The sequence below is a fragment of the Oreochromis niloticus genome, linkage group LG11 (genome assembly GCF_001858045.2).
Source record: "Oreochromis niloticus isolate F11D_XX linkage group LG11, O_niloticus_UMD_NMBU, whole genome shotgun sequence".
In the NCBI taxonomy this organism is placed as follows: Eukaryota; Metazoa; Chordata; class Actinopteri; order Cichliformes; family Cichlidae; genus Oreochromis; species Oreochromis niloticus.
The window spans coordinates 38,900,703-38,927,481 of NC_031976.2; the positions used below are offsets into that span (position 1 = coordinate 38,900,703).

The 26,779-nt window shown below is 40.4% G+C and overlaps 2 protein-coding genes across 2 annotated transcripts in view; both read right to left on the minus strand.

Annotated features, from left to right (window-relative positions):
• The window catches only part of LOC109204075 (uncharacterized), a gene marked incomplete at its 3' end in the record, with an annotated part of 48,982 nt that extends 29,191 nt beyond the window's left edge, over positions 1 to 19,791 (minus strand). Inside the window, 3 exon segments of the mRNA XM_019364260.2 lie at positions 10,327 to 10,355; positions 10,672 to 10,924; positions 19,659 to 19,791. Of these exon segments, the coding sequence (XP_019219805.2) occupies positions 10,327 to 10,355; positions 10,672 to 10,915 (273 nt within the window).
• Positions 19,724 to 24,325, minus strand: LOC109204215 (NACHT, LRR and PYD domains-containing protein 1b allele 2-like). Its single transcript, XM_025911508.1, has 7 exons — positions 23,817 to 24,325; positions 23,518 to 23,748; positions 22,907 to 22,926; positions 22,652 to 22,780; positions 22,366 to 22,501; positions 21,688 to 21,717; positions 19,724 to 21,291 (listed from the first exon to the last, which is right to left on the minus strand). Exons 1-7 carry the CDS (start codon positions 23,923 to 23,925, stop codon positions 21,038 to 21,040), a joined length of 909 nt encoding a protein of 302 aa, XP_025767293.1. The 5' UTR covers positions 23,926 to 24,325; the 3' UTR covers positions 19,724 to 21,037.
• Between the last annotated feature and the right edge of the window lie 2,454 nt (positions 24,326 to 26,779).

Sequence of the window (26,779 nt, forward strand, 5' to 3'; positions counted from 1 at the left end):
AGACCATTACAGACTACAGGACCACCAAACCCTCCCCCGCATCCTCTGATGTCTCCTTCCTCAACGAGCTCAACAACTTTTATGTTCGTTTTGAGCGAGGGAACCCCACGACCACAACCAAAACAGACACGACGCCAGACCACCAACCTCTGACTCTCTCCCCCACCGATGTAGGAGCGGTGCTGAGCAGGATCAATGTCCACAAGGCTGCAGGTCCTGATGGCATCCCCGGGCGTGTTCTCAGAGCGTGTTCTGGGGAGCTTGCAGGAGTCCTGACAGACATATTCAACCTGTCCTTGGCCCACGCTGTGGTACCGGCCTGCTTCAAAACCACCTCCATCGTCCCAATACCCAAAAACTCCAACCCATCTAGCCTCAATGACTACCGCCCAGTAGCACTCACCCCCATCATCACTAAGTGCTTAGAGCAGCTGGTCTTAGCACACTTCAAATCCTGTCTCCCCCCACCCTGGACCCCCACCAATTTGCATACCGCCAGAACAGGAGCACAGAGGATGCAGTCTCCATCGCACTGCACTCTGTCCTCTCACACCTGGACAACAACAACACCTACGCCAGAATGCTGTTTATAGACTTCAGTTCAGCATTCAACACAATCCACCCCTCACAACTCATCAGGAAACTGACAGACCTGGGCATCAGTTCCCTCATCTGCAAATGGTTACTGGACTTCCTGACCAACCGCCCTCAACATGTCCGACTGGATAACCGCTGCTCATCAACAATCACAATGAACACCGGGGTACCACAAGGCTGTGTGATGAGCCCTTTCCTCTACTCCCTCTTCACCCACGACTGCAGACCTGCTGATGGTTCTAACACCATCATTAAGTTTGCAGATGACACCACGGTGATTGGCCTCATCAGCGACAACGATGAGACCGCCTACAGGGAGGAGGTGGATCATCTGGCTGAGTGGTGCGACACAAACAACCTGCTGCTTAACACCGAGAAGACCAAGGAGCTCATCGTGGACTACAGGAGGAATGCTGACCCACATCCACCCATCCACATTAAGGGGACGGCTGTGGAGCGTGTGAGCAGCTTCAAGTTCCTGGGAGTCCACATCTCCGAGGATCTCACCTGGACAACCAACTGCTCCAAGCTGGTCAAGAAGGCTCACCAGCGCCTCTTCTTCTTGAGGACTCTGAGGAAGAACCACCTGTCCTCAGACATCCTGGTGAACTTCTACCGCTGCACCATCGAGAGCATCCTGACCAACTGTATAACAGTCTGGTACGGGAACTGCTCCGCCTCGGACCGGAAGGCGTTGCAGAGGGTCGTGAAAACTGCCCAGCGCATCGCCGGAGCACCACTTCCTGCCATAAAGGACATCTACAGGAAGCGGTGTCTGAAAAGGGCTGGGAAAATCATCAGAGACCCCAGTCACCCATCACATGGACTCTTCACCCTCCTGCCCTCTGGGAGGCGCTACAGGAGCCTCCGGACTAAGACCACCAGGTACCGGAACAGCTTCTTCCCCACAGCTGTCAGACTCCTGAACTCTGCCTCCTGACATCTGACCCACGTTAAACTCATGGACTGAACATACACACACCCACAACCACTAGCACTTTATCACTATCACAATTATCCTAACTGCACTACTGTATAGTTCTGTGTGAATATCATTCTGTACATATGATAATTTTTCAATCCTACAACTGTTTATAACTTGCATAGTTCACATTTCTGTATAACTGTATATCTCAGATTTCTGTATAGTTTTTATTTCATATTTATATCCTGTTCATAGCCTGTACATAGCTTGTACTCACTACAGCCTGTACATACTTATAGTTATAGAATATTCATAACATACTTCACACCGTGTACATTATAACATACCATAATAGACCCATTTCTGTAATATACTTACACATCTATATTATTGCTAATATATATTGTAATATATCTATATCGCGGCTAAAGCACTTCTGGATGGATGCAAACTGCATTTCGTTGCCCTGTACCTGTGACATGTGCAATGACAATAAAGTTGAATTCTATTCTATTCTATTCGTTTTGCAACTTTTCATCTTTTCAGCCCAAATTCTGCTTATTCACCTCTTCTGCAAAATTTTCAGCCTTTTCACCTCTTATTAGCACAAGTCTCAGCTGTTTTCAGGAAAAACTGTTTTGAGCAGAAATTCTGCTGATTCCTCTCTTTTCAGCGCAAGTTTCTGCTTCTTTGCCTCTTTTCTGCAGAAATTCTGCTGATTCACCTCTTTTCAGCCTATTCACCTCTTATCAGCACAATTCTCAGCAGCTTCTGCTCATTTCAGCAGAGTTGTCCGTCTCTCCACCTCTTCTTGGATAGAGTGAGTTTAGCTCAGTGAGATGAGTGGCTGCCTTGAGACCTGGAAGGCCAGGTTCAAATCCTGCTCAGGGCAATGTTTTTGTTCTTTTTTTTCACCACCATACAACTTTTTGCAACTTTTTGCAACTTTTCATCTTTTTCAGTTTTTGAGCAGACAGTTTCAGCATTAAGGCATCCACACAGCATTTTCGCAGGAAATGCAAATTTTTCTAGTTCTTCATCTGCAAGTTGCTTCCGTACGTTTTTCGGCACTTAACTACTGCCTCAGTTTTAAGCCGATTTTCACCGTTCAAACTCTAAACTGTTCTGCTCTTTCCTCTAATTCCAGCTATGACTTTTGGTATTTATTACTATTATACCTTTTAAAATATTACACTTTTTTCCTTTAATTTGTCCCATTGACATGAATGGAAAACTTCCACAATTCTGCTAAAACTTGCTTGTTTTTGAAACTTAACCACTTTCTTATACTTTCACCTAGAAACTCCATTCAAACTTTAAAATGTTCTCAGATTATTGGGCTATTCCTGTCTGATTCAGCTTTTTCAGATCTTCTACCGTTTTAATCTTATCTCTCTTTAAGTTTTCAGTTGCAAAATTGTGATTTTTCAGAAAATACATGCGTTGTTATAGTTGCTATGCAATTAACTCAGAGTGAGTGCTGGTCCGTTCTGAATTTTCTCTTCATGTCCGAACAACTTCTTGCTACTCGCTCAATTTCCACTCAACTCCCACAAATTATACATCAAAATGTAGGTATTTTTGCAGGCTTTCAGAAAATGTCACTATCATTGTTGTGGGATTTATAGAATTTTGGCAAATCTTCTCAGACCAACACAAAGTCTCAAAACTCTCCATAGAAAGTCAGTGGAGAGCTTGTTCAAAATCACCGCTGGATTTCTCTAATGAGAGGCATTTTCAAATCGTCATATCTCCTTAACAAAACAGAGTTGAGACATGAGGCTTGTGCCAATATATCTTCAGACAGTCCTGATGCTCACAATTCAAGAATTTTTTTCTCACCTATTACCGTTTGGCCATGAATTGCATATGTTTGAGAGTAGGAAATTTGTCCCTCGCTCAGATCTCTTCAGATTTCAAACTCTGGAAATGAGACACTTTTTTCTCTCATCATATCTGTTTGATTGATTTCAACAGAGCCCTGAAAATTTCCATGACTGTTCACCAAAGCCTGCTGTTTCTTACAGTGAAAGAATGATTTTGATGCTCCATATAGATTTAGAGTTACAAAACGTTGTTTGAGGCCAAGTCAAGGCAGTTTTGCTTCGCCTCTACTCAGTTACAGTGTGTTACAAGTCATATATCTTCAATAATCTATATTTTATCTCTGAATTATGAAGAGCTGCAGATTCCCCCATCTCTTCTGAACAAAACGATGTCAGAATGAGCTTTCTAGCCCCTATGGTTAGGAAATTATGGCCATTTGTTTGAGGGGAATCCTGAATGTGAGAAATACACTGCAGAAAACTTATACCTCTCTCTGTGTCTGTGTGTGTAAGTGCTGATTACAGCAGGTGCAGCCAATTTAACTGACCTAGATATACCAAGCCCAGACTCTTAACAGCCTCTGTTCCCTTTAGGCTCTGTGTATGTGTATGTTTGTGTGTCTGTATCAATATTTCTCCCATGTTAAACCATTACTACTCCATAATAGTATTTCTTCTAAATCAAAGTACTTCTACTACATCTTAGTACTTCTGCTCAATCATAGTATTTCTGTTAAATCATAGTGTTTTTGCCAAATCATGGTATTTGTGCCAAAGCATACTATTTCCACAAAATAACAGTATTTCTGCTATGTTATATTATTACTGCTCATAGTATTTCTGCCAAATCTTGGTACTTGTTCCAAAGCACAGTATTTCTGCCAAATCACAATATAACTGCAAAATAAAGGTTTTTGAGCCAAATCATAGTGTTTGTGCTAAATCCTAGTAATTCTGCTCAATCATAGAATTTCTGCTATGCTGAAGTGGTTTTTGCTAGATTATAGAATTTCTGCTAAGTCAAAGTATTTCATGTAAATCATACTATTTATACCAATTCCCAGTGTTTCTGCCAAATCACAAATCATAAATAATGTGGCGTGTTGGTGGAACAGCTAGTTCTCTCCCATCATGCCTTGGGACATGTGCTGCTGTTTAGATGTTCTTGTTTCATTGTTTATGGTTACGTTACTTTTAACTGTTGTCTTGAATGTTGTGTTTATACTACGGTACAAAGTCACTGACAGTTATTGTTTTATAGGAAGAATGCAGTACCATAAGTGAGTTCTGTTATGCTGTTAATGACCCTTGAAGCACATTGTAGCTACAAGCTCAGTCTCTCCCTCTGAGCTTCTTTGTAAGATTCATCTGCATGCTGCCAATTTATCTTCAGACACTGCTGACAGTCATGGTGTGAGCAGTTTTTACTATCATCTTACTGTTGAGCCATAAATTACATTTGTTTGAGGGTTGGAAATCTGTCCTCCTCTCAGTTTTCAAACTCTGAAAATGAAGCCGTTTCTTCTCTCATATCATATCTCCGTGACGGAGGTACAGAGAGCAATGAAAATCGCAGTCAAAGTTCACCAAAGTCGGCTGATTCGCCCAGTACAAGAATTGTGCTTCTATTCCACCTAGTTTTTGAGTTACACGACGTTTTGTAACTCCAAAAAACGGCACTTTTCGCCTCTCACCGCGATCTATTTCTGACTGCTCATCAATCTTTTTTTCCAGCCGCCAGCCCCCTTTCCAGGTGGCACAATTGGTAATGACGCGGGTCTGCAGCTCAAAGGTCGTGGGTTCAATCCCACCTTGTTCAACATTTTTTTTTTCACTACAAATTTAGACACTATCACAGACCTGTAATTTATATTGCTAATTTATTACAATTCTGCAAAGTTTTATGATTTTAGCAGCTTTTCTAATATGGACCTCAGATTCTTGTTAACGGTCCATGACAGAAATACATACAAGTACACAGTCTGATGAAGCAGACAGAAGCAGTACCTCTGATTGCAGAAAGTATTACTCGTCCATAATAGTATTTCTGTTAAATCAAAGTACTTCTACTACATCTTAGTACTCCTGCTCAATCAAAGTATTTCTGCTAAATCATAGTATTTTTGCCAAATCATGGTATTTGTGCAAAGTTATAGTATTTGTGCCCAATTAAAATTTCTGTTTTGTTATAACCTAATCGTAGTACTCCTTCAAAATCATAGTACTACTGCAATTTCATAGTATTTGAGCAAAATCGTAGTATTTGTGCAAAAACATACTATGTCTGCAAAATCAGAGTATATATTTTATGTTATAGTATTACTACTAAGGCATAGTATTTCTATCAAATCATAGTATTCCTTCAACATCATAGTATTACTGCAATTTCGTAGTATTTGAGCGAAATCGTAGTATTTGTACTAAATCATGGTACTTGTGCCAAATCATAGTATTTCTGCCATATTGTGCTATTTGTGGAAAAAAATAGACTGTCTGCAAAATCATAGTATATCTGTTATGTTATAGTATTATTACTAAGTCGTAGACTTTCTGTTTTGTTATAGTATATCTGCTGAATGAAGTATATGTGCCAAATCGTAGTATTTATAGCAAATCATAGTATTTGTGCTAAAACATAGTATTTCTGCCAGATTATAGTATTTGTGTAAAACCAGAATGTCTGCAAAATCATCATATATCTGTTATGTTAAAGTATTACTACTAAGGCATAGTATTTCTGCAAAATCATAGTATTTTTGGAGAAACATAGTATTTCTGGTAGATCATAGTATTTCTACTAAATAATAGTATTTCTGCCAAATCATAGTATTTGTTTCAAATCATAGCATTCCAACCAAATCATAGTATTTGTGCCAAAACATTGTATTTGCACAAAGTCACAATATTTCTTCTAAATCATAGTATTTCAATCAAATCTCAGTAGCTGTGCTAAAACGCAGTATTATTGCCAAATCATAGTATTTGTACCCAACCATATCAGTTCAACTTATTTAACTCTTCTCAAGACCCCAACACCTCTTCTTCATCCCGTTTCAGCAGAAATGTGAGTTTTTTCATCCCTTTTCAGCACAAATACCAGCTTTTTTGGTTGTTTTTACCAGAAATCTCTTTTTTAGTGGAAATTCTACTGATTCACCTGTTTTCAGTGCAACGTTCTACAACTTTCCCTCTTTTCAGTAGAAATTCTGCTGATTCACCTATTTTAAGCACAATTTTCAGCCTTTCATCTCTTATCAGTACAAATCTCAGTGTCTTCTGCTCATTTCAGAAGAAACTTTTTCACCTCTTCAGTACAAATTTGAACCTTCTTACCCCTTTTAAGCAGAATCTTTGCCTTTTCAACTCTTTTCAGCAAAAGATTCTGCTTCTTCACCTGTTTTCAGCAGAATTTTTCAGTTTCTTTACTTCCATACAATTGTTTGCAGCTTTTCATCTTTTTCAGTCATTTTCAATAGACAGCTTCAGCGTTATGGCATCCACACAGCATTTTCGCAGGAAATGCAAATTTTTCTAGTTATCATCTATCGTCCACCTGGGCCTTACACAGAGTTTCTCTCTGATTTCTCAGACTTTTTATCTGATTTAGTGCTCAGCTCAGATAAAATAATTATTGTGGGTGATTTTAACATCCATGTAGATGCTAAAAATGACAGCCTCAACATCGCATTTAATCTGTTATTAGACTCAATTGGCTTCTCTCAAAATGTAAAAGAACCCACCCACCACTTTAATCACACTCTAGATCTTGTTTTAACATATGGCATAGAAACTGAACATTTCACAGTGTTTCCTGAAAACCCTCTGCTGTCTGATCATTTCCTGATAACATTTACATTTACAATAATTGATTACACAGCAGTGGAGAGTAGACTTTATCACAGTAGATGTCTTTCTGAAAGTGCTGTAACTAAGTTTAAGAATATAATCCACCCACTGTTATCATCTTCAATGCCCTGTACCAACATAGAGCAGAGCAGCTACCTGAACGCTACTCCAACAGAGGTCGATTATCTTGTTAATAATTTTACCTCCTCACTACGTACGACTCTGGATACTGTAGCTCCGGTGAAAACTAAGGTCCCAAATCCAAAGTCCCTGACTCCGTGGTATAATTCTCAAACACGTAGCCTAAAGCAGATAACTCGTAAGCTGGAGAGGAAATGGCGTCACAAATTTAGAGGATCATCATTTAGCCTGGAGAAATAGTTTGCTGCTTTATAAGAAAGCCCTCCGCAAAGCCAGAACATCTTACTATTCGTCACTGATTGAAGAAAATAGGAACAACCCCAGGTTTCTCTTCAGCACTGTAGCCAGGCTGACAAACAGTCAGAGCTCTACTGAGCCAACCATCCCTTTAACGTTAACTAGTAATGACTTCATGAACTTCTTCACAAATAAAATTTTTATCATTAGAGAAAAAATTACCAATAATCATCCCACAGATGTAATATTATCTACAGCTACTTTTAGTACCATCAATGTTAAGTTAGACTCTTTTTCTCCAATTGATCTTTCTGAGTTAACTTCAATAATTACTTCCTGCAAACCATCAACGTGTCTTTTAGACCCCATTCCTACAAAACTGCTCAAAGAAGTCCTGCCATTAATTAATGCTTCAATCTTAAATATGATCAACCTATCTCTAATAATCGGCTATGTACCACAGGCCTTCAAGCTGGCTGTAGTTAAACCTTTACTTAAAAAGCTATCTCTAGACCCAGCTGTCTTAGCTAATTATAGGCCAATCTCCAACCTTCCTTTCATATCAAACATCCTTGAAAGAGTAGTTGTCAAACAGCTAACAGATCATCTGCAGAGGAATGGCTTATTTGAAGAGTTTCAGTCAGGTTTCAGAGCTCATCACAGCACAGAAACAGCTTTAGTGAAGGTTACAAATGATCTTCTTATGGCCTCTGACAGTGGACTCGTCTCTGTGCTTGTCCTGCTAGACCTCAGTGCTGCGTTCGATACTGTTGACCATAATATCCTATTAGAGCGATTAGAACATGCTGTAGGTATTACAGGTACTGCACTGCAGTGGTTTGTATCATATCTATCTAATAGACTCCAATTTGTACATGTAAATGGAGAGTCCTCTTCAGACACTAAGGTCAATTATGGAGTTCCAGAGGGTTCAGTGCTAGGACCAATTCTATTTACATTATACATGCTTCCCTTAGGCAGCATCATTAGAAGACATAGCATAAATTTTCACTGCTATGCAGATGACACGCAGCTCTATCTGTCCATGAAGCCAGGTAACACACACCAATTAGTTAAACTGCAGGAATGTCTTAAAGACATAAAGACCTGGATGGCCGCTAACTTTCTGCTTCTTAATTCAGATCAAACTGAGGTTATTGTACTCGGCCCTGAAAATCTTAGAAATATGGTATCTAAGCAGATTCTTACTCTGGATGGCATTACCTTGGCCTCCAGTAACACTGTGAGAAACCTTGGAGTCATTTTTGACCAGGACATGTCCTTCAACGCACATATTAAACAAATATGTAAGACTGCTTTCTTCCATTTGTGCAACATCTCTAAAATTAGAAATATCCTGTCTCAGAGTGATGCTGAAAAACTAGTTCATGCATTTATTACTTCCAGGCTGGACGACTGTAATTCACTATTATCAGGATGTCCTAAAAACTCGCTGAAAAGCCTTCAGCTGATCCAAAATGCTGCCGCAAGAGTCCTGACAGGGACTAGAAAGAGAGAGCATATTTCTCCTGTTTTGGCTTCCCTTCATTGGCTTCCTGTTAAATCCAGAATTGAATTCAAAATCCTGCTCCTCACATACAAGGTCTTAAATAATCAGGCCCCATCTTATCTTAATGACCTTGTAGTACCATATCACCCTATTAGAGCACTTCGCTCTCGCACTGCAGGCTTACTTGTTGTTCCTAGAGTATTTAAAAGTAGAATGGGAGGCAGAGCCTTCAGTTTTCAGGCCCCTCTTCTGTGGAACCAGCTTCCAGTTTGGATTCAGGAGACAGACACTATCTCTACTTTTAAGATTAGGCTTAAAACTTTCCTTTTTGCTAAAGCATATAGTTAGGGCTGGACCAGGTGACCCTGAATCCTCTCTTAGTTATGCTGCAATAGACGTAGGCTGCCGGGGATTCCCATGATGCATTGAGTTTTTCCTTTCCAGTCACCTTTCTCACTCACTATGTGTTAATAGACCTCTCTGCATCGAATCATATCTGTTATTAATCTCTGTCTCTCTTCCACAGCATGTCTTTCATCCTGTCTTCCTTCTTTCACCCCAACCGGTCACAGCAGATGGCCCCGCCCCTCCCTGAGCCTGGTTCTGCCGGAGGTTTCTTCCTGTTAAAAGGGAGTTTTTCCTTCCCACTGTCGCCAAAGTGCTTGCTCATAGGGGGTCATATGATTGTTGGGTTTTTCTCTGTATGTATTATTGTGCGATCTACTGTACAATATAAAGCGCCTTGAGGCGACTTCTGTTGTGATTTGGCGCTATATAAATAAAATTGAATTGAATTGAATTGAATAGGATCAGACCGATACTGATACTATATATCGGATCGGTCCATCCCCAGTTATTATTTTTATGTTATCATTTTTACAGAGTTTTACTGCCTGTGGAACTACTGTGCAAATCTTTCGATGTCTGACCAGCAAAAAGTTTCTTTAAAAAGGTTTAAATATTTGTAATTTTAAAGCTAATATCAGAAGAGAAACCCAATACACTGTATTCTTCTTTGAAAATGGTTTCTTCCTATGCCACAGATTTAACTGAGAAGTTTAATCACGTTTAATATTATTGTTAAGTATCAATCATGCTTAAGGTGTCATGTGTACATAGTTTAGTTTTTGAGATATGAGAAAATTGCCTTTGTATCACTTGTATTAAAAATGAAGATCATTTTCAGTCTTCATCACTGAATCAAAGCTGAACTGTATGAAGTCGACTGATGTGACGTTACTCACTCTCTGGCTCAGTGGAGGAAACTGTTTGTCTGAGGAGAAAAGAAAGAGAAAAAGTCAGATTAGAAACTGTTTCATCATCAGGCTTTATGAGGATTTAGAACATAAAAGATTTCACATCAAAGTGACACTTAAACCTTGTTAAAATGACATAATTATAATCTGTAGAGCTTATTGAAGACATTGCAACCACAGTGAATGATGTTGGATGTATTTGTTCTGATCTAATCAAGATACAGTAACTTGGATCATGTATTTTCCTATTATCACATTGACATAATAAAGTAAATGCAGTATTTTCACAGATGTATTTCTTTGTTGTCATTCATTTGGTTCCTGAGGTGATACCTGATAATCTCTGCTCCAGATCAGTCCTGTTCATCTTCATTAAAGCCTTTCTGGTCTCCTTCACACACTTTCCGCCGTACGTCTCCTCCATCAGCTCCACTACATCCTGTGTGGTTGCTGCTTTCAGTTGGCTTTTTAAGATCAGTGGAAAACCTTTCTTCACTTCTATGACCGACTTGAACTCAGCAAAGTCCTCTGGACTCAACTGGTTCAGTGTTTCAATGAGCAGCTTGTTAGTCGTCATTGTTACCACCTGGAAAATGAAAAAATCATATTATGTCACCTTCTTGGACACAGAGAAAGTATAGTGTTTCTTTCTTTCCTATAAAAATGGTAGCATGAGACCTCTGTGCGTTGTACTGTGTTGCTTTCAGAGAGAATATAAGGTCAGTATAACAATGAAAATATCTTTTCCACCTACTGCTATTACTATTCCTGGGTCATTAAATTGAGAATGAGCAGGGAACTAAATAGGTTGTCAGTGGAGTGTGTGTGGAGGACCCAGGTGCGGACACAGGCGAGGAGACGGAATTAACTCTAACTAAAGTGAACCTTTATTTTGGGCTGATACACATGAAACATGTAACCCAGTTCCTAAAATCATCTCAAACAAAAGAGAAGAAAAAGTAAAACATTTTATGTTCATTGTTCCTGTTCTTACTGTCCTTGTTTAATGAAAGTAAAACGAGATCAAAATATTTATTTAAACATGGAAGGGACGCAGATTAAATATGATATGCTCTGGTCAAACAAGGGTTAAGTTTTCTCAGAGGGTTGATGAGCTCTGATGAGAGCCTATTGTTTTACTCCACTCCTCGCATGTCAGCCAATCGGTGAAGCTCTATGCAGCTCTTGTCCCTCCTTAGTGCCAGCTCCCAAGTTTGCAGTCTCTTGCTTCTACAGCCGAACAGAGCAGGCGGACTAAAACTTTGTTATCGAGGGCAGAGCGAAACCGGAAGGTTTACTGAGCTGTGGCTTCACGTAAACGCTGAGCATACACTCGACAGCGGTCAGGGTTTTTATATGGGACGAATCCAAAGACCAGGTCAGCGATTCCAGAACCCAGAGTGTTCCAGTGTTCACTGGATGGCGAGCCAACCCAAGATCCTAGGAGACGATATACATACTCACGCACACTCATTTGCACATTGATGGACTACTACCTCTACTGTACGAGTAGTACGGTAGGATAGACAATCACACACACTCTTACCATTGGACGGACTCTATTGCGATACACCCGTTTGTCATGGGCCCCACCGGTACCATTTGGACTTAAAAAAGACTAATACTTTTACTTGTGCACAATTTTATTTTATTCTATTTTTTTTGCTACTTTGGGGGAGAATTTTATACTTGAAGTTTTGTTAAACCTGTTGTAATACTATGTTGTTTACAAAATCCTTTTAAAAGGCTTAAAATCACTAAAGCACTTTTAAGCCACACAACTGTGTTTGTCTGGTTTCTCTGCCATTCATGTACCAGAGCTCTAAGAGTCGTTCTTTATCTTCTGATACTAGCCCAAATTACTCATTACCTTGGTAGTTATCCATTGGTTCTGTATACAACTCCACGTAAGTGCTACAAACAACTAATCAAGGCGAGAAAACAAACTTGAGCAACAACTAGACTGTAAAGGCTATGACTTAACAAAGAAAACTATGACTAAGACACTGTGACTAGACTATGACGACGTAGGGGTGAGATACACAGACGACGTGATGAGGAATGAATGGAGACACAGACTAAATACACAGGAGGTGACGAGAGGAAGGGAAACACATGGGGACACAGCTGATACAGATTAGCGTGACGACACCACAGGAGAAAGTGATAATAACATAAAAATACTGAAGAAATCTAAAAGAAGAATAATGAACAAGTCGAGCTTTGTTACACAAGACAGAACACAAGACCTCTTCAAAGTAAAACAGGAACAATAATAAGACGCAGACACAACATCAACTTGACAACAAGAAAACGCACGACAATCATGAAACATGACTGACAGTATTGCACTGTGTTTTCTATCTACCTATACTTTTAGTTTTATCACTGTCAAACTGAAAAATGAAGTTGCTGACAATCGTCATCATCATCATCATCATCTTATTTATAAAGCACTTTAAAAACAACCACAGCTGACACAAAGTGCTGTACATTAGAACTAATTTTTTTTTTTAAGTAAAGTAAAATAAAAAATTATTTTCTCTTTTAATTAAATTATTTACTAACTAACTAAGTCTCACTGAGGTTGAAAGGCAAAGAATAAAAGTGGCTTTTAGAGGCCATTTAAAAGTGGGCAGTGAAGGGGCCTCTCTAATGTGCAAGGGCAAGTTATTCCATAATTTAGGAGCCACGATAGAAAAGGCCCTGTCCCCTCTGAGCTTCCTCCTGGATCTCGGTACTTCCAGGTCAGCTCACCTAAGAGACCGACAGGGTGTGTAGGGATGAAGAAGCTCAGAGAGGTAAGGTGGGGCAAGACTGAAAGCATTTAGAAACAAACATAAGAATTTGAAAATGAACTCTAAAAGACACAGGCAGCTGGTGCAGTGAGGCCAGGATAGGGGTGATATGCTCTCTTTTACGAGTCCTTGTTAGCAGTCGTGCAGCGGCATTTTGAACCAGCTGCAGATTTGAGAGCAACAACTGACATAGACTGAGTTACAGTCGTCCAGACGGAAGAAATAGCTGCAGTCACTGTTATACATCTCTCCTGACCTCCTTGATACATATTGACAGCAATTTGAACCAAATTTTTAAATATGGAATAATCACTCAAAAAAACAAACAAACATTGGGATTGATTTTCAGTCCAATTCTTGTGTAATGTGGCATACCTCAGAATTCTCTCCCTGTTTCCCGTGCTTGTGAATGACAGCCATCCTTACACTGAGACTGTTTCTGATGAAGCATCACTGAATACTAGATGGATCACCTGACGATTGCATTTCTCAGGTCCTGTGTCAGGTCTTTCCTGGATTTTTTCCTGTTTCTTAAGAACACGACGTTCAAATACTGTTCATCTATTCTAGATCATTTTTGCCCTGCACTTATCCAGGTCCCTCCGTTTTTTAAGGACACTTTACATCATGCTGAGATATGAATTTTGGATAACATCTCTGTGTCATCTCGGACATTTTTTGTACATTTATTGAAGTAAATGTGATCAAGTTATGTCTTTGGCAACAGGCTGCTTCCAAAAATGCAATTTAAAATTGGTTATGTTACGGTCAGTGTTAAATGGATTTATATAATGACTAGACCAAAAATAATTATCACGATATACATTTGAAAATTTGCAATAACGATATAACTGACAATATAATTGACACTAGACAAAATACTTTACAACTCCACAACTTTATTAGTGCAAAAAAACCCATCAATGTATTTTCATTTAAACAAGCAGCTGTTTTTTTATGTGCATTAAAGTTATATAAAAATTTAACAGTGCAAATGCAAATTCCTCGCTGACAGTTTAACCAAAAGGCATTTCCAGTGGAAACTGGCCGACACATCCTGAGCATAACCATGTATAATATCCACAAATCTTAAAAAGAGGTTATACACACACAATACAGTAATATTATGTTGAAGCACAGTACGTATCACTCCGCGAGGCTCCTGCCTACGATAGCCGTAATGCTCCAACAATCCATCAAGCGGTGCGGCTTCGTAGCTTAGCAACGTTGTACTAAAGCATTTGACAGATTTTCGAGCGCCGTGTACATAAAATCGTTTCGAGGTCAGTAAACACAACCAGAATTCATACATAAGGCACACGGGATTATAAGGGACACTGTCGATTTTCAGAAAAATCAAAGGATTGATTTTAAGTGCGCCGTATTTTCCAAACAACACGGTAATAACAACGGCCCGCTAGCATGCGCTACCAAAAATAGTGCTTTGTTGTATATCTGACGGACGAAAGCTAAACCAGTTCCACACCACTGAAGTTGCAGCATTTTTACAAACCAGTTCTGGTTCATCCGTTTCATTCATTGATCCGCTTTCGCCCTTCTCATTCTGCGTCACCACCATGCTTTTTCTGCCATTTGCGTATGAAAACAAAGGCATTGCGCATGCGCGTTTCACCCATATTCTATCGCCATATTTCATTTTCTTATCATTGGCCAACATTATACCGGTATTACCGTGAATGGTATGATATGGCAAAGCCCTAATAATGACTGACTAAAAGCAGACACTATAATACACTGTGTCGGGGGACCCGATCCTTGGGGTGGACCAATTGTTGGCGCAGCGTATTTTGGGGTTTAAAAGCCACAGAAAGGCGGTGTTTAGAAAAAAATTGTCTCCGCTGTTCTGATACTCTTGACACATACGGGATGACTAAGGGTTTTCACTTAGGCAGCGGTTGTCCTTCTCTCCTGGATCAGCTGGAGCTTTCTTTAGGTGCCTTCCCAGCTTTGACAAACATGCAGCTGGGATAACCACATTTATTCAGGGCCTTCTTGATGTGATGTTCTTCGGCTTCCCTGGCCGCTGTGTCTGTGGGGATGGTGTTCATTCTGTGTTGTAGCGTCCTGATGACACCCAGTTTATGCTCCAGTGGATGATGGGAGTCAAACCTTAAATACTGAATCGTACGCGTAGGTTTACAGGACACATCAGCTTTTAGATGTCCCCCATAACTGATGAAAATCAGTAATGGCTAACCAGCCACTTTTCATATCCTCCCTGGTGAATTTGATGTGTTGGTCCATTGAGTTAATGTGATTAGTGAAGCGTGGTACGTCCTGAGATTTGATTTTCACCCAGGTAACTCACAGCCCATTGTTCCTTCACTGGACTAATTTCAGTCATTATGCAAATGTACCGTTTATAAGGTTGGGGATACCTGCAGTCAGCTGAGACTGAAGAAGTCAAAATGTTTCCCCCACTAAAAACGCTATGACAACAGAGAATACTGTTAAAACAGAATATAAATAAAAAATATATATATAAATTTTAAAAACAAAACAAAAACATAAGCATGTCAGCAGAGGGCATAAAGAGAAAAGTTTTAACTGTTTTTTGAAAGACTCCACAGTCAGCTAAATGGAGCTGGAGTGCTACACTGTTCCACTGCCACAAACTCAAAGGCTTTGTCTCTGCTAGTCTCCGGTTACACCCCAGCCCAGGGGAAACCGGTGTGCAACACAAGGGAAATAAAAAAGAAAAGGGAGAATGCCCCCACACTCCCTGCTCTCAAGGAAAACGGACCAAAAACTGCCACAGATTTACAACAGCTAATTAGTTTGTTAAATCCCAAAAGGCAATGGGAGTCAGAGTGAGCATGGCCAAAACAACAAACATAACTCTCTAGAAATGAAATGAAACTAGCTTACCTACACAGAGAAACCCAGAAGGGAATACAGGTCTCTTATCTGCCTCCCTAACCAAAAACAGGAGAAAAGGTTCCAAAAGAAAATGGCTTGTCACCCCTATCTACCCATATTTACAACTATTTACAACAAAACTATTTACAACACAGCAAAAGCTGTGTTGTAAATAGCTGGCCTCTCCCAGTCCTCCCCCAATGGTCAGCCTCCACCTGGAACTCACATAACATGACTAATACAGGACAAACTATGCCACGCTCTGGTGCGGCAGACAAAAACACAGTGCAAAACATCCATAACACTGAATCATAGCACTTCAGTGTTTTTAAGGGCCTAGGTGCACAAGCCAACCTCAGTTCCGGTTACCACCCTCAAACCAATGGACAGACTGAGAGACTCAACCAGGAACTAGAATCCGTGTTCCGCTGCGTGGTTTCCCATAACTCAGCTACCTGGTCAGCACATCTCCCATGGGTGGAGTATGCGCACAATTCACATGTTTCTGCATCCACTGGTCTCTCTCCATTTGAGGTGTCCCTAGGCTATCAGCCTCCCCATTTCCCCAAGGAAGAGGCTGATTTGGCTGTGCCTTCCGTCCAGCACCATCTCCAGCACTGCCGCCACGTCTGGACTCGGACTCGGGAGGCACTGCAGAAAGCTGCCGCCCGCCACCGCCACTATGCGGACCGTCTACGATCACCAGCTCCTCAGTACACTCCAGGGCAGAAGGTGTGGCTGTCGGCTAAAGACGTTCCCCTTAAGGTTTCCTCCCGCAAACTGGCTCCTCGGTTTATTGGGCCGTATGTTATCCACTCGGTTATCTCGCCCTCTGCTGTGAAACTCAAGCTTCCTCCCAGTCTACGGATTCACCCGGTTTTTCATTTTTCCCAAGTCAGACCAGTGTGCTGTGCCCACCTTCAGACCCCCCTCCACCCGCCCGGCTCATCAATGGTCATCTGGCCTATACGGTGCGGAGGATCGTATAGGCCGGACCCCTACCATGGGGTCCGGCCTATACTACCATGGCGAGGTTGCCAGTTTTTGGTCGACTGGGAGGGGTATGGGCCTGAGGAACGTGCCTGGGTTCCTCGCTCATTTATCCTTGACCCTGCTCTCATCTCTAGCTTTTACAGGTCATGTCGCAGGCTTGGGACCGATCAGCCGCCAGGAGGCGTCCCTTGAGGGGGGGGTACTGTTATGGTCTGCGGTGGGTGGCTGGAGTTTCCATAAGGCTCCTGAACCTACCTGGGATCCGCCCCTGGGCAGGGCCACCTCCTCCAGCTCCTGCACACCTGGAGCCAATTGCAGGCAATCAAGCCAGAGGGATTTAAGCCACATGTTGATGTTCATTCACCGCCAGTTTGTCATCAACCCATTTGCTGGATTCAGCTTGGCTCACGCTCTACCTCCGGACTCAGGATACCAAGCAATCATTTTGAAAATCACTCTGTGCCTCACCTGCCTGCCCTCCTGCCATCACACTGAAGACCCCGGATCTCAGGTCATCCTTGCCACACCACTCAGCTCCCCTGGATTCTCCTCACTCCCCTCTCAACACTCTGTGTCCCCTACTGCAATGTGACTGTTCCCTGCTCAGCTCCACTCTGCATCTCAGGCCCCGTTCCCTCGCCCTAGCCACGTTTCCCAGGCCACGCCACGTCAAACTCTACATCTTAGTTTGTTTTTCTTGTCCTTGCTACGTTTCTAGTGCTTAAGCCTAATAAAATATTGTTAAACCATCTGCTGTCTCTGCTCTGGGTTTCTGCACCTGAGTTCAGTTCAGTACAGACCACTCGGTCCCGTGACAGCAGCGAGTGTATAGATTAGTAGTCTGGAGCTTGTCCATTTAGCATCAATGAGCTCACATCTCAGAGTGTGTCAGGAGTCAGACTGCAGCATTTTGTAATGCTTGGAGGCGCTGAAGAGATGATTAGTCTAAGTCGGTAAAAAGTGCATTACAACAATCAAGTGCAATGATACAAAAAACATGAAGAATTGTCTCCATTATAGAGGAGAAGACTTTAGCACGCAATTAATGTTCCTTAAATGAAAGATACGTGAATGTGCGGGAGATTTTATATGTGAATTAAAGCCCAGACAGGAATCACATACTCCACCAAGATTATGAACACTGGTCTCTGCAGATGAGCAAAAAGAAGCAATCACCTGACTGATTCTTAAATGTATTTCAGGAGGAGCTATAATCATCACCTCAGTCTTGCCCAAGTTTGAAACAAGGCAACTTTTGAAGAACTAGTGATTAATCGAGGATAAACAAACAGTGTAAGAGGAGAACTTGCATTCAGTCTTACACGCCTCTCTGCAGCTTCTCTCCTCCTTTTATCCCCCCAAAAACCATCTCCATAGAGACTGTGTCAGCTCCCAAACAGACAAAAAACAAACTAAAAACCAGCAAAAGGACTTCAAGATAAATAATAATAATAATTAAAAAAAAACACACACAAAGAAAGAACAATACAGTATCCTCAATAGCACCAGAGAGTAAAACAGTGAACTTTGGATTATTAAACATTAGATTTCTCTGCTATAATTCCCTGTTAGTTCCAGTTACTCAGCCTTACAGAAATCTGGTCACAGCAGGACGATTATGTGTAAACATAATGATTACGATTATGTAGATTTTTATGCTTCTAGAAGCTTTTAAGATGAGAGGTGAAACGTCTTTTAAAAAAAACTTAAAGAAGTCAAATTTCTCTCTTTCCAAGCTCCTTGGATTACCATAACCACATTAACTGAGAACCTACACTGACATAAGTTTAAGAATATAATTAATTCACTGTTTACGTCTTCTATGACCAGATGTTGATTATCTTGTTAATAATTTTATGTCTTCACTGCACATAACTGTGGATACTGTAGCTTCTGTGATAAAGGGTGCCTCAAATCAAAAGTACTTTCCTTCTAACTCTCAAACAGTAGTAGCTGCTAGAACATCTAAAATAAGAACAACCCTTAGTTTCCCTTCAGCACTGTAGCCAGGCAGAGCTCTGTTGAGCCAAGCATTCCTTGAATGTTAAATAGTAATGACTAAAATTGTAACCATTAGAGGATTGATCCTCTAATTGATCCATTTGATCCTTATACAACCGTTGCACGAGCTTGGTCCGCATAGCCAGCAATAAGTCGGACTCGTTCCCGGTGGGTGATGGGTCCTGCCAGGGCTGCCCTTTGTCACCGATTGTGTTCATAATTTTTATGGACAGAATTTCTAGGTGTAGCCAAGTGGCAGAAGGCTTTCACTTGGGTGGTCTCAGAATCTCATCTCTGCTTTTAGCGGATGATGTGGTCCTGTTGGCTTCATCGGGTGATGGCCTCCAGCTCACACTGGAACGGTTCGCAGCCGAATGTGAAGCAGCGGGAATGAGAATCAGCACCTGCAAATCTGAGGCCATGGTCCTCAGCCGGAAAATGGTGGAGTGCCCACTCTGGTTCAGGGATGAGTTACTGCCCCAAGTGGAAGAGTTTAAGTATCGACAGACGGATTGGTGCAGCGGCTGCAGTGATTATATTAACCCATCGGCCCACCGGGAAAACGCCAGCAATGAGGATTACCAGTACTACGCTGTGCAAATACGAAAACAACTCCAACAAGGAAGCAGAACTTAATGCCGCGCTTACCTTCAATACTTCATGTAAAATCTGAACACCTGGAATCACCGCTGATGGAAAATCATTCTTCAGTGTTTGTGAAGCAGCTTAGTGTGAGGCGCTGTTCTCCCGCTGCTTCTCTCACTTTCTCTTAACAATGAAGCTGAAAAACTTCCGCGTTTCTGCCTCTCTCTCCTCCCAGCTGTCAGCCCGCCTTCGCTTCGCAGGGCTGCACATCAATCTGGCACCAGGCACACGATTAAAAAATTCGGAATTTATTAACAAGAAAAAGCTCCAATCCGAAGTAAGGATTACATTCACATACCAATAGTATTTAGCTACTTATTTCTGACTGAATACTCGGGTTTCTGGCTGTAATTTACCACAGACGGTATAAATCTTTAATACTGTGAGTTTCAGTTATTCACTAAACGTTTGTCAGCAAAGAGGAAGACCTGCGGTTTCCTGGAGGCCCGACAGAGAGCGGAAATACAAGCAGAAGAACAGCCAGTTTGAGGAGAGGACTGTTGAGCTCAGAAATTTAAATTTGCCGGAATTAACTTTATTCTTGTGCCGGTTTTCATCATGTTTTTGACAGAAAACCAAAGAGTTAATAGTTTCAAAGACCAAAACACTGAAATTCACAAAAAGTACAACAAAACGTTTACAAACACTAAACTCTAAACTGAAATGAGAAAACGCTCTCTGGAAACTAACTGAACAAAACTGAATTTAAAGAAAATGTCAAAATAAAAATACAAAAACTGTAAAAGTCTGATAACTCTGATCACCACAAACAGCTGCTTCTTCTACACATGGACGTTTGTGTTGTGCTTTAATGAAACTTTAGCGTCTAATTATCATGTGAAACAGATGTTATTAAAGGAGGGATCCTGTCGTAAACGCAGCAGCAGAATGTGTTTATGGGCAAAATCAGCTCACCGTAAGAAAACCAAACAAAATTATAGAAAGACATTTTATTTCAATTCTGAACATTATACTGTCTATAAAACTTTTAGATGGACGAATATTATGATTTTTTTATTTGAATTTGTGAGGAAGATTTGAAAATATTAAATATGCAAAAGACAAAGTTTGAAGTGGGACGAAAGCTCATCTGTGACACGTCTCCCAGTCTCATTATTTCTTTCCTGTTTTCAGGATTCATGTACAGCAACCAGCACCTGTAATTATTAACAACAGAGTAAACATTCATATTCAGCCTGTATGATGTCACCAGGTCCAAATTATAACCAGCGTAATAAATCCGCCCACTATCATATTAAAGCATAAAACAAAGAGTCTGATATTTCTTATGTTTATATCAGAAACACAGAGACAATGTCAGCATTTCCCTTTTGTAAATACTTTCACTGTAGAACACAAAATGGATTTCAGCAAACGTTCTTTCAGCAGAGGTCATTAACAAGGAGTCTCTCGTGTGTCTGAAGGATTTGGTAGAAGACATCTTTGGAGGCACTGCCAGCTTTCAGGGGACCGCTGTAGAGTTCCCTCATCTTTTCCTGAGAGGTCTGCAGAGCTCTGATTCTGTCATAACTTTCCTGCTGGATAACTTTTTCTTTCAGGAGCTCATCCAGAATCAGCTCGATGTTGCTCACTCTCTGGATCAGCTCCACTCTGTGTTTATCCACAAAGTGGTTTTCTGAGGAAAGATTACAGAGATTCATCACATATGTTGATAATCAAAGACTAAATCCATCCATAGCTTACATCCTCTGTTACTTATTTCCAAACAGAACTCACTGATATGTGTTAAATATTAAAGACAAACTGAGTCATTGTTGTGCTTCTTTTTACTTTGTACATAATCGACTCAAATCTAACTCGGTATCTTTCTGCTTTTTTCCCCTCTTCACCCTCAAACCAGTCAAACACATGTCTGCCTCTGCCTGAGTCTGTTTCTGTCTTCCCCTCTCTGAGACTGTCTGATTATTGGATGCCAATATTCAGCACTAATGTTGTCATACCAAAGGGAACCCACCACAGCCAAACACAAAGTGCAGTTCTTTTTATACACAAATAATGTGAAACATCTTACCTTGTACTTTACCACTTCTTTGGTATTCATCTGAAAGTGGAAAAATGAACCAGTGAAAATACAGCAACATAAACCTTATCTGCTGCGCTTATCTACCAGCAGGCGTTAGCTTTAATAATAACTGTCATTGAGCTGAATACAGCCACAGATGATGTCGTCTTCACTGCCCTGCACTCGCTCTTCATACATCTGAAATATAACAAACTCTCTCTCAGCAGGCTGTTTGTGAAGCTGACTGGCGGACTCGTCACTCTGGTCTTCAGTAACACATTGTACTGGACTTCCTGTCAAACAGGCTGCTGTTCAGACTGGTAATCACAGCTCCTCCCCTCTAGGGCCACACTGGAGCCCCCCAGGGTCGTGCACTCAGCACCCTCCTGTTCATGTTGAACAGCCATGACTGCACTCACAGACATGGAGAGAATATCTTCATGAAGTTAGAGGACAACACCACCATCATCACTCTGTTGGAGGAAATCAGCCGTGCACAGCCGAGCAGTTTGGTGCAAAGATATTTATTTTATATCTGAATTATTTCTTCATTCACATTTTTGTTACCAGCATAAAGAGATCACAGGAACATTTGCCATCTGTGTTACATAATGATCGCTAAAATAAATCTTCAAAGTGAACGTGGTACAGTGATGACACATTTTTGTAGACTAGTTTGAATCTTACCTTTTCTAACAGTGCGGGTCCAAACTGACTGAAGCTCTTTTTTTGGTGTGAGTCTGAGCTGGAAGTCTCTGTCTGGATTCTTCATGTACACTTCAAAGAAATTTGGAGTTCTGCTTTCATATCTGAGCTTTAACACCTGTTAAAGAATGAAAAGATAAAGTCAGGAAGAACCTGTAAGATATTTTTCTACTGAGGGAGAGAAATCTGATGATCATGAATTCATATAATTTAAACAGACTAATATATTTACTGATCTTACACAGATTCATCAATAAATTCAACATACCTGAGGACAGATTTCTGCACCATCCAAATCTGCTCTTAGGATGAAACGATGAAACATTTTCAAGGACTTTTCTGGATGTGGCTTTCGGATGACTTTGTATCCACAGGATTCTTCTCTCCGGTCCATCGTCTACAGAGCGAGAGAATATATATGTATATATGTGTGTGTGTAAAGATGCTACAGGGATCCAATATTACTGTCTGCTGATTTATTTGTAGCACATTATCCATCTTATACTGTGAAACATGTAATAACCTGCTGTAGACCAGGATCACTGTCATGAACTAGCTGTGTGAAGGCAGATGAGGACCCAAACGCTGAACTCAAAATCACTGCTTTATTGCAGGCCTTACAAAGAAACAGAACTAAACTGGCAAAACTAAACGAAGGACCGAGGGAACACAGAAAGGCCCACAGGTTCAGGGAGGAGACATTGACGACGCAACACTGAACTGAGGGAGACCTGCACATAAATACACAGAGGGTTAACGAGGGAAGTGGGAGCACACGGGGAACACAGCTGACACAGATAATCATAACGAGACACGGCAGTAGCAAACACAACACTGACGGGAGACTGTCAAAGTAAAACAGGAAGTACAGAGGTGCAGGCAGGAGGAGAGAGAGAGCACAGGCATAGTGGCGAAACATGGGGGGGAAACATGGAATAAAACACAAGGAGGGGAGACGAGGGCTCACAGATACACAGAGGGGCACACAGGGGGAAAAAGTGACAAGGGGAAATCAAAATAAGGAACAAGTTAACAGAGCAACCCAGGAACCATGGCCTAAATAAAGAACAAAATACAAAAATACACGAAAACTAAGAATGCTGGGCCAACATGGCCCAGGATCATGACAATCACGTGGGATCAGATAAACATGCAGTGTGAGGAAAGCTGTGTTGGTCTGATATATCAACACGTTACAGTTGATTTTCACAGGAACGCCGAGTTTCATCAGGACCGCTCTCAGAGAGAAAATCGGTTCAGTTAACTTGACATGTGATGGTGTGACCTCAGACACTTTTTCCACAACATCTCCACAGTCATCTATGTGAACGACTGCAAACATGTCCAATATGTCAGGGATGTCATCTGCACAAGAAAATTTGAATCATAAATGTAATTTAATATTCAATAATAATGCCATCGTGTCCTCTTACCGATGCAGATCCAGTGTGGCAGGTGAACTTCATTTAACTTCCCAGCAGCGACTGTGACGTCCATCAGAGGACCTGCAGGCATGTATTGTCTGCTCTCCATCCTCTCCATGTGTTCATTTTTTACATATTTATTTGTTTTTGACTTGTATTTGGTTCCTGAGGTGATACCTGATAATCTCTGCACCAGAATCTGCTCATCTTCATTAAAGCCTTTCTGGTCACCTCCACACACTCTTGGCTGTAATTCTCCATCATCACATTCACTACATCCTGAGTGTTTGCTGCTTTCAGTTTGCTACTTGAGATGAGGATTGAAACTTTCTGCTATTCAATCAGTGACTTGAATTCATCCAAGTGAGCAGCTTCTCAGTCGTCATAGTTACCACCTGGAAAATGAAAATAATCTTTTTGTACCTGCAGGACTGAAGCAGCCTGTCACTTCTTATGCAGGAGGTGCAGGGCCAGCGATGGTGACACACAGCAGATACTGACACGTACCAACGGGAAGTTCATGCAACTACATGGATGTTTGCTTCTTCATGTTGAAATTAGCGTCACATGTTTAAATATAGTCATTAAATGATTTTGAGCAACGTTTGAATGAAAGATGTCCAACATCGCACATCACAGGTTACATTTTCATATCTTCAGTTATTGCCACCTGCATTTTGTTCCTGTGAAGTTACAGCTGAATAATTCATTTTGTCTTTTAAAGGTAAACTATAAAACTTGCTCAGGTTACAGGTTTCCGTCCAGGGTGTACCCCGCCTCTCGCCCTATGGTAGCTGGGATAGGCTAATAAGGATAATGGATGGGTGGAAAATGTAAACTGGGTTAAATGATTAAGATAAACATCACACACCTCACTGACACTCGTTCTTCATGCTGCTGGATTAAAATGGAGTTGATGGAGTCGACGCTGATCAGCCTTTGTAGAACTGAACGCTCCAGAGAGGCTGGAGTTTAAATGAACGAACGAACCAGAAAACAAGGGTAAAAAGGAGTCTTTATTAACAATTAAACCATATAAAAAATTGTATGTACAAGTAAAAATATAAGGACACATTTAGGAACAGTTTGAGCTTCTTAGACGAATAAAGTCCTCAGAGTCAGGAAACATCCAGTTCTGTGTAAATAAAGCCATCCAGTCCCAGTCTGACATTTCTGATGTTTGTAATGTTTCTTATTGACTGGTTCCATCATTTTAATGAACATTTAGTCATTTATTTAACTATTCCTCATTCCTACTGTTATTTATGTGTTGATCTTTCTCATTTTTGATATTTCAGTTTTACCGACTGATGCTGCAAATCAAAATGATCCTGTAGGAAAATAAAGACTGACCTGAACATCTCATCTCTTAAAATACAAAAGCACAGTAATCATCTTACTGAGTGATCTTCATTGTACATTGTTTCATTGTTTTTAGGCCGCTTCATTCAAGCAAAAGTTTCAACGTGCGTATAAACATGAAAGACGTGTTTTTACAGATTTTAAAATTTAAAAAATGAACAAGTTTTTGACAGTAAATAGTTAATAGACACCAATGTTGCTCCCTGATGTATCCGAAAATATATTTAATTGATAAAGAACAATTGTATTTATGTGGCTATATTTAGTAGAAAGCCAATATTAAATGTTTACTGACATGCTTAAAAGGGAATAAAAAAAAACAATGATTAAAACAGGATATTAAAGATTAAAAAGCATAAAATTCTCCAGTTTATCTTCAAAGCAGTCATCAAACTTCTTAAAATGTGAGAAACATGGCAGTAATAGATCAGATCCAGGTCATGATGTTCCTCAGTAACTTCTAACCTTGGAAACTTTTCTCATTCAGGCTTCACTCCAAACCAGACTGAGCAACGACCACAAGAACAAAAGACAGAAAATAACAGAGTTCATATGATGTTAGTGTAAAATTATTCTGGAAGACTTTTCTTTATGTGTCACATTTATACTGTGATATGGATTTATCGTCTTCAACAAAATGAGAATCATAAAGCTGTTCATGATATTTTTGTATGTAATTGTACATATAATGCTCATTTTCAGGTTAATACTTTTGTTTTTGGACTGTACTCGAGTAGCTTTGTCTGAGTCACAGTTCAAAATCATTCTCATTTGTTTTATACTTGGTTTGATTGTAGCTCCTCTTCCTCTCTGAAACAAGCTTCTTTTTTTACTCCTCTCCCTTTAAGGTAACTTTGTTCTTATTGGCTGTTCCCCACAAACAGAAGGTTTGAGGGACAAGTGGGTGGAGCTTCTGTGATAAGGGCCAGAATTGGAGATCACCAATATTAGGATATCCCCCCTCAATGACATCACACATTACAGAAGTTAAAAAAACAACATAAACCTGAGTGTTTGTCTCACAGTGAGTATCTGTAAACATGATGATCTCATTATCGTAAATTAGAAAGTATATAAATGAAAACAAAGAAAAGCACAACAGGTTCAGTCTTTTCACAAACTGTGCTGCTAGAAACAAACAGAATGTGTTTCTATGAAAGAAGGGAAAGGAAATCACTGTCAGATCATTTCTACATGTTTAAAGCTGAAATATTTCTGCAGAAAATAAAAACATGACAACAGAAAATTAAAAAGAGAAAGTTAAAATTAAATGAAAAGATTAAATATTAAAATAAAAAAAAAATGCTTCAAAAATCTTGATCTCATCCTCATGTCTGCATCAACCTAAGAATACACACACACACACACACAATACAGTAATCTTCAAATAGGTGTTATTTCCTGTATTTTAACCTCAAATCTGCTCCTACCTTATAAACCCTCCCTCGTGTCAGAGTCAGTTGGACTCTCTGCTACTTTCCATACTACAATCATGTACTGCAAATCTAACTATCAAAAAGTATTTTTGATTAAATTATTTATGAAATCAATGATGCCATTTTGATTGTTACCTTTGGATCATGATTTGCTGTCTGATAACTTCTGCACCA